The sequence below is a fragment of the Vigna umbellata genome, chromosome 9, assembly GCF_029865625.1.
Source record: "Vigna umbellata cultivar VRB3 chromosome 9, Vumbellata_1.0, whole genome shotgun sequence".
NCBI classification, from domain to species: domain Eukaryota; kingdom Viridiplantae; phylum Streptophyta; class Magnoliopsida; order Fabales; family Fabaceae; genus Vigna; species Vigna umbellata.
In genome coordinates, this window is record NC_142173.1 from 8,237,183 (window position 1) to 8,245,426 (window position 8,244).

The 8,244-nt window shown below is 31.4% G+C and overlaps 1 protein-coding gene across 3 annotated transcripts; it reads left to right on the forward strand.

The window, feature by feature from the left end:
- The first annotated feature begins 757 nt into the window (after positions 1-757).
- On the forward strand, positions 758-7,369 carry LOC124841130 (polynucleotide 3'-phosphatase ZDP). Of its 3 annotated transcripts, none has more exons than XM_047317322.2 (11): positions 759-1,226; positions 2,763-2,822; positions 2,994-3,113; positions 3,708-3,779; positions 3,909-3,965; positions 4,132-4,208; positions 4,373-4,454; positions 4,571-4,687; positions 6,477-6,613; positions 6,739-6,808; positions 7,155-7,369. In XM_047317322.2, the coding sequence occupies exons 1-11, from the start codon at positions 867-869 to the stop codon at positions 7,197-7,199; spliced, it is 1,197 nt and encodes a 398-aa protein (XP_047173278.2). In that variant the 5' UTR covers positions 759-866; the 3' UTR covers positions 7,200-7,369. The 3 variants fall into 3 exon arrangements, with proteins under 3 accessions (XP_087954177.1, XP_047173278.2, XP_047173279.2); XM_047317323.2 differs by having other exon boundaries at positions 760-1,226; positions 2,994-3,065; XM_088098051.1 differs by lacking the exons at positions 4,132-4,208; positions 4,373-4,454 and having other exon boundaries at positions 758-1,226.
- Positions 7,370-8,244: the final 875 nt, after the last annotated feature.

Genomic DNA, 8,244 nt, shown 5'->3' on the forward strand with positions numbered 1-8,244 from the left:
TCAATTAAAAATATTGAAAAATAAAAAAGCTTGAAACTTAATTAAAAAACACTCTTTGACTATTCTATTTGACTACCATATAATGTAGTTACAACTAACTATTTATTTTCATATACATTTGAAATTTATACACTTTATTTTTCATATAAATTTGCAATTTATACACTTTCTCTTACATTATTTTTATTTAAATTATAGATTAAATATAAAAAATAATATAAATATTATATTTAACTAAATTTATAAATATTAAGTTTTTAACTTATTAAAATAAGATATTTAAACTCTGCTAGTTTTAGTACGATAGAAATGAGATCTTGAAATGTTTCTCCTAATTTAGAAGTTATTTCCAATTAGTATAAGAATTATTTCTATTGATGAGCTATATTCTTCGGATATCAAGCTCTTGGGTAAACAAAAAAGAAAATAAAAATTAAGCGAATCTTTTCCTTAATAATTGGTCTCAATATTACTCTAAGAGACGTCATAAAATTTTTTATATTCACTCTATAACCCTATAAATTAATATTTTATTAAGAAAAGTTCTCGTAAAGGAAATATATTTAATAAATAGTTACGTAAGGGTAATTGCAATGACCATTGATGCTATTACTAACCATGCTTTCAATTTTTTATATTAACTTTTATATTCAATAATTTAATTTAGATTTCAATTTAAAATCTTAATTTCATATTTTATTATTAATCACAGTTCCAAATGCATGTGATTATAAAACCCGGTGTCAAAGTAACTTTCTCCCGTTGCAATCCCCTCAATCAAGTGAAACCTAATTGGCGCGAAATTTGTTACTTGTTACCTTTTCTGTTGCATGTTTTCTCCCAATTTCTCTCACTCTGCTTCCTAAATGCAATGGAGCCCTTCCATGCTGCGATTCCCTAACTTCTTCGCCGTCAACGTCGGTTGCTCTAACCTCTCTCCACTTCTTCTATACGTCTCAGCCGCCGCCTCTCCGTCGGGGAACAGAAACCCGCCGCCGCTCCTGATGGCGCCGCGCGATTCGATGGTAGCGGAGTACGCGAAGTCTAACCGGTCGTCGTGCAAGGCGTGCTCCAAAGCCATTGAAGGAAAGAGTTTGAGGTTGGCTTTGGTCTCCAAGGGCAATGGTCCATACGACGTCGTCAAATGGCACCACCTCCATTGCTTCCCTGTAGCCTCTCATTCTCCTTCCTCTCCTCAAGCAATCAAAGGCTTTTCTTCCTTGAAGGTTTCCCGTCTCTTCTCTTGTTTTTTCTCTTTCAGACAGTTCCCTTTACTTTTCTTTCCTTTGTTTAGTAATGAAGTTACATAAACACCTGATAGGAGTTCCATGATGAGTAGAATGAACTATTTGGAGTGATACTCTTCCACTTAAAGGATTAGTATTTTGGGTTGGACTCTTCTCTTGCATATAAGTCCTAATGATTGTTATTTTCGTTGAGATTTAGGTGACAAAAAAAATTAGGCTGGATTAAGGTGGAAACAGTATACCCATAGGTAAGTGAAGCCTTCAAAGAAACAAAGACTGTGATTGGGTGAGTGTTGATTGAGTAGAGCCTCTTCGGGCTTCCTTCTTTAAAAGGTAGTAACAATGTTGGGAGTCCTACATTAAGTATAATGAACTACTTGATGTAGTACTCTCTTAAGTAATAAACCAATTTCTTGGGTTAAACTCTTTTCTGAACTTATATAGTAACAACACCCCTAACATTTCATGACAATGAACATACTTCTTATTTTTGTTAATCCTACCCTAACTCTTTTGGATTAGAATTTGCAAACTTATGTTTGGGTTAAAGCAGATGCAACTCAACTCTTGCATGTACAGAACTGAGTTTCTAAACTAATTTTAGGGTACAAATATACTTTTGAGAATAAGCCAAACATGTCTTGGGTTGAACTTACTTTTCAAAATGAATTTGTATTATCCCAAACTGAAAACCAAACATAGTCTTAATTTTTGAAAAATGTTACACTATAATAATTTCCTTAACTTTTGAAAAATATTTCGCCATTTCTCTTGTAAGAGAAGATGCCTATGGGAGTTTGTGTAATCTTGTGAAACATTACTGACGTTATTGTAATTTACTCTCCTCTTTTTAAATAATAAGACAAGAATGAAGATTGTTATTAGAAATGTTAATTCCACATATTGGAGAGATACATTTCCTTTTTAATAGTGGTTCTATTGGGTTCTAGCATGATTATTAACGCCAAAGATGTGGGTGATCCCATAAAAGATGTTAATTATACATTTTCAGATATGTATTTTTTTTGTAAGAAAAATGAGAAAGGCTATTAGAAGACACCCTTTGTTATTGGTTTATTGTTTTGAATTTGTTAAAACAATGACAAGATTATGACATTTCCCCTTTTATCTAACGAAACATTGTTTGTAATTTTTTAATAAATTTAACTAATAGTTAGGAGTGTACTAGAACGATTTAGTTATAGAGTGTGTTCATGAGACTCTTAAACTAAAATTTATTAAAATTCATTAAAACTAAGACTTGTGTGGCAATTTTTATTAATGCTTAAGTTGTTTTATGCCATTAATTTGGTATCGCTTGGAGCATTGGAGTTGATGGCTTTTATCTTTCAAAGAAGTTTTGACATTTTAGATTAGTTAAATAGATAGTATTATAACCAGTAGACTTGTAATCTGTTTAATATCTTGACTGCATGTTGAAGCTTTAGCGGAGCTTTTCATGACTTTCTTTTTTAAAAGTTATGATTTTTGTTTGTATTATTTTTATCTATGCAGAGTAGTGACCAGGAAGCTTTGACAAAATTATTTGCTGAAAATGGAAAGTCGGAAGAGAAGGTGATAACTCAATTTGATTGAAGTGTTTCTCTTTTAATTTGGATTTTTTTTCTATATCTTAATTGTTTTAACATGTCTGTAATAGTAGTAGCATTATGAATGAAAAAGATCTTCTGAATTTTGATCTATATTAACTACTCTATCTGGTTGTGTTTTGCACGTTTTTAATAGGTTCATAAAGCAACAGAAGATGTAGAAAATGAACTTCAAGAGACTGAGGAACATGATTCAAAGAAAAGAAAGGTAAGCACACACACTGTGAAAGAGATTGGGAAGTATCAAATGCTAAAGGTTAGATTATCCTCATCATCCCGAAAAAAAAGATTCGATAGAAACTAAGAAAATAGTAAAATATATTCTTCTTTAAGACTCGTTCTACTCAACCAAATATTTTTATGATATTCTAGATCTCTTGATCTTGAATAAAGGTACTGTAACGAATATTAGATTTGAGGATTTGATGAAGAAATATGTTTCGAATTTTGTTTTGTAATTATTTGAAAAAGAGTGGTTCTTGATATTCTTAATTTTGCCTGTCAAGAATGTATACAGTTGAACTTAAAGGCACTCAGTGTAGGTTTAGATTATATTTTCCAGGATTTATCTATGGTGCTCCATGAAGGAAAAATCGACGGGTGGCCCAAGTTGTTAGAATGTATATTACTGGTTTAATGAATAGCTGGGATGTGAAATCTGTAACTTGAAAGAATGGCATAATTTACCATATTGTGAGAATTGTTTGAGTTATTTGAATAGGTTAACTTGTTAGAAAAGGTTATCTTATGCATTGTATCACCTATTTGACCTAGGTGTTGGTTGATCTTTACTTTTCTGATCTTTGATGCAAGAGTTCCTATAAATGTTTTTATTGTTTATTACTTACAGTTGTGGACACCTGATGTTAAAGCTGCGGTGAGGATTAAATTTGCAGTTTCTGATGTCAACAGCAAATACAAGGTAAGATTATACTCTTTTCGTTTTTTTCTTTTTTTTGTGATGGTTCATCAGTGTTATTTTTACAATTTTCTGTACTATTTTGATGTCTTTTTCTCATCTCGTGTTTGATCAAATTATTTCCTGATTCAGGATGCTACCCTTCTACCAAAATGGAAGGCTTTCCAAACAGTCATATTTCTGGAACGGGTGAGATTAATAGTCTTGGTTTTCATTTGGTTGTTTGGTTGTACTTTAGACGACTATAACCTTGTGCAAGGTGCCTGATTAAAAATCCATTAGGAACATACATATAAATGCATTCTGATATGCTTAGCTTACATGTATCCCATGTTCAATGTATGATAATTTACAGGATGATGGTCTACGTGATTCAAGTAAAATTGCTGCATTTGATTTTGATGGATGTCTTGCAAAAACAGACGTGAGGAGGTATCTCTTCATATGAAGTCATGACTTCGTGATTAATAATGGTGTTGGCTTTTGCGGATCTATGGATTGGATATATTTTATCAAAAGTATTGTTGTTGTTGATGTTATCAGTTGGCATACATAATGCGTTTCTGATTATTAAGAAATTTATCCTTTTCTTTTAGAGTGGGTGCAAATGAATGGACCCTCATGCATTCGTCAATTCCTGATAAACTACAGAGCCTATACAATGATGGCTACAAATTGGTGTGTCCCCTATTTGGGTGAAAAATACTTGATATTTACTGCGAGTATCTGGTGGACTTGGGAATTTCTCTATGAAACTTACAGTTTGCATGCTCTTTTCTTTTTGTTTTCTATAGGTAATTTTCACTAATGAATCCAATATTGAACGTTGGAAGAATAAGAGGCAAGTGGCTGTGGATTCAAAAGTTGGACGTCTGAATAATTTTATTGAGAGAGTGAAGGTTCCAGTTCAGGTGAGTTTTTTGGCACAACAGATGTATCTTGTGGTATCAACAATTTAATTATGTATTATTTGTCTTGCTAGTTGACTTAAAATACATTTAGTGTTTTCCATTCCTGGACTTAGGATTACTTGATTGAGAATGTTCTTATTAGTGAAACAAAAGCGAGATGATGTTAAAATTACAGAGTTTTCCATTTGTGGACATAGGATTACGTGATTGAGATTCATTTTTCCAGTGAAACAAAAGCAAGGTGATTTTAAAATTAGAGATGTTGTCTTTTTGCGCAATAGGTAAATATTGTTTTTCTTTTTCTACCTGGTAGGTAGGAACAGGAAATCAGGTTTATAGTATGAATGTATGTTTGATTTGCTGAAAAATAAGAAACATCACACTGAGCACGAAAAAATGTGCCTTACCTTTTGTTTTAAAAATAGTCTTAAGTACAGGACAAAACACAGGTCAAGGGAATAAACCAGTGAATGTTTTCATACACTGATCCCAGTGAGAAAATGTTGTCAGCAGCACAAAGGAGAAAAAGACCAAAATCCTCGGTCACTCGATTTACCCTGTGCTAGTGCATATGCTACTATGCAGAGCCTAAGGGGTATTACAATAAATTGTGTGTTGTTTTATCTGTATTCTAATTGTCAAAACATAATGGCATATATACAGTTGTGTAGTCCTGTGTGCATGGGGCATTAAACAAATAATAACACGACTATTCCTACTTGTTTGTGTTTCGTCCTTCAGTATACCTCAAGCACCCTTAAAGTTGACAGTTCTTCAAACTTTGAAATATTCAATCCGTCCTTTGACATCTTTTCTTAACTTTAAACAATAAAATATATTTGTCATTGGCAACAAAGAAATTTCTCTTAAATTGTTATTTAGCGGAATTTAAAAATTATTTTTAAGTATTCTATCATCATATTTTCATTTTCCAGGTTAAACGGTAATCAGATTTGATGTTGGTATTAACTTACACCAGTATTGTGATCCCTTTTTGGGAAATTTTATTCTAACTTAGTTTGTTTGGTGTTATTTAAAGTGAAACAATTTTACTATGTAATTCATACTTTCTGTCAGTAATAATATCTTCCTAGTAACCTTGTTTTTCATTTCTTCCTCCAACAGTCAAGTAAAGAAAATTTTACCTCCACTTTTAAGGTGATATAGTTTTAAATTAAAGTGGTTATCCATAAAGAAGTTAAGTTGGTATCTTTGACATTTTTACTGCCTTTTTCTGGTTGCTATTCCAGGGATTTCTTCGTCAATCCAATCATGTCCATGCTGAATGCAATCTTCCTGTTACCAATTTGAATTTCCTTTGTGTCTCGAGAACAAACATCTTCAACATCTTCAGTAGTAGTTCTATTCATTGCCATAGATATTAAAATTGAAATCTGAACCTTTTTGCATCTTTGCATTATTACTGCACATTAACTTTTTCAACCTATGAAAATTTAAGTCAAAAGTCACTGTTATTGGGTGGTTCGGAGGTTGCAAATTGCAGGTTTCATTCCTTATATAACAAGAGTAATTATGGCATATAACTCTTTAAGTTAGGTATATCCATACACCTTGTACAAGTTATCATTGGATCAGAACATAATAGATAAAGATTATATATAGTCCAGATCTTGTAAGGTGCACGGATGCACCCTAATTTACATGTTGTATTTTGGAATTCTTCTATGTAACACATACTAAAGAGGTAAAATCAAGATTTTGTAGTTCATTCGCTTTCAAAAGTATTTAGGCAATGCACAAGAAGCTGATTCAGTATTTATCTGTACAGGTTTTTATAGCTTGTGGGGTTGGTCTGAAATCAGGAGCAGACAAAAAGAATGATGATGCTTTTCGCAAACCCAAACCAGGGATGTGGCATCTTATGGAGCAGCACTTCAACTCTGACATTGTCATTGATATGGATCAGTTATTTTTTCTTCCATTCAGTAGTTCAATTGATGTTATGTTTTTTTATTCCTTTTGTTTCGAATATCACCATATTTTATCCATGAAGTGATGAAAATCTTAAAGATGCATTTTCAATGTTGTAGATCCTTTTATGTTGGTGATGCAGCCGGGAGAAAATCAGATCACAGTGATGCAGATATTAAATTTGCAGAGGTATTCCGACTATTTTAGCCATCAAAGTCAACTATCCCCTTTTTCTATGCCCGATGCTTAAGCACCTTTTTTCTTGACTGATTTCATGCACCATTTAGAAAATGGTTGGCTTTTATGATTAAATCTTATGTGAGCGCATTTTTCTCTCTGATTAGTTTTAAAATATATGGTTGTTTACTTCATCCAGTTGTGAATATTATTACCTTAAGCAACATGCCCATTCTGAACAATATTTTACATCTAAGTTCGTACACTTAATTCTTATTTTACTGTTTGATTTAGAATTTGCTTTTCAAACTCTGCATGTTCTTTGTCTAATCTATTTATTCATTTTCAATGATTTCAGGCCATTGGTTTAAAATTTTATCTCCCCGAAGACTACTTCGCTTGAGTATCTAATCTTATCATTGGTTCATATGAAGGTTAAGGTATTGTGGACTTGGGTGCTTTATTTTATAAAAGTTACATTACCAAATTGAAGTGTATGCAACAGAAAGGATGTATATTTATGGATCATGGACTAATTTGTGGGCAATCTCATGTTTTTGTTCAATCACACTATTTTATGATCGAGTACCTTTATTTATTTTAAAATAGATATAACTTCGTTGTGGGGATAAAAAAATAAAATTAAATGGAGGTGTGTCTGACTTCTTTTAATCTTATATATTTCAAGCTAGGTGTAATGTACGAACAAAAAAGAAGTATTAGAGGAATTAAAGTTAACAAGGATAGTATAAATTATAGTTGGATTCAATTTGTGTATTGTAATCCTTTATGTTTTAGTATGAATGTAATCTCAATTCGTCAAAATTAAAGTTTGATTGGAACGATATTCCAGCACACGAGGAGTACATCCAATAACTTCTAGAGAGAACTAGGAAAAAAATACATACTATGCTGCAGTATAGGCTATTTGCTTACATAGTATTTTTTTTTTACTATTTGTTTTTGCTCTTGTAACTCTTACTTCTTGGATGTACTGCTTGTCACAGGAATTGACAGGTTGAAGAAAAAGAAAAATAAAAACTTATTATCAATATTTACTAAATACGATATTAGAAAAATCATCTTAAAAATGTTAGTAAGTGAAACTAGATTCTTGAATTAAGGAGTTGATAACATATAATAAATGTATTCCTATTTTATAGCGTCTATTATAAATAAATATATGATATAAAGATGGTTGTGTAACATTTCAATTCTGAGTTACTAAAACGTTTTAAAACTTAAAATTTTTTGCAATCACAATTAAAATTTTCAAATTCAATCTAATACAATTCAAAATACTAAATTCATAATTATTTTTAAGGGTAGGTTCTTGAAAACATAACCCAATAAAACTTTTTTACAAAAAAAATAGACTTTATAAAATTCTGGTTAAAAGTTTATCTTATCTCTCATATGTTTATCTATCACTTTATCTACATTTGGTC

Excerpts from the sequence above, each read along its gene's own strand:
- LOC124841130 (XM_047317322.2), top strand. The coding sequence starts at position 867 with ATGCAATGGAGCCCTTCCATGCTGCGATTCCCTAACTTCTTCGCCGTC. Across the intron at positions 3,114-3,707 it reads GGAAGTATCAAATGCTAAAG|TTGTGGACACCTGATGTTAA; the intron begins GTTAGATTATCC and ends TATTACTTACAG. Across the intron at positions 4,455-4,570 it reads ACAATGATGGCTACAAATTG|GTAATTTTCACTAATGAATC; the intron begins GTGTGTCCCCTA and ends TGTTTTCTATAG.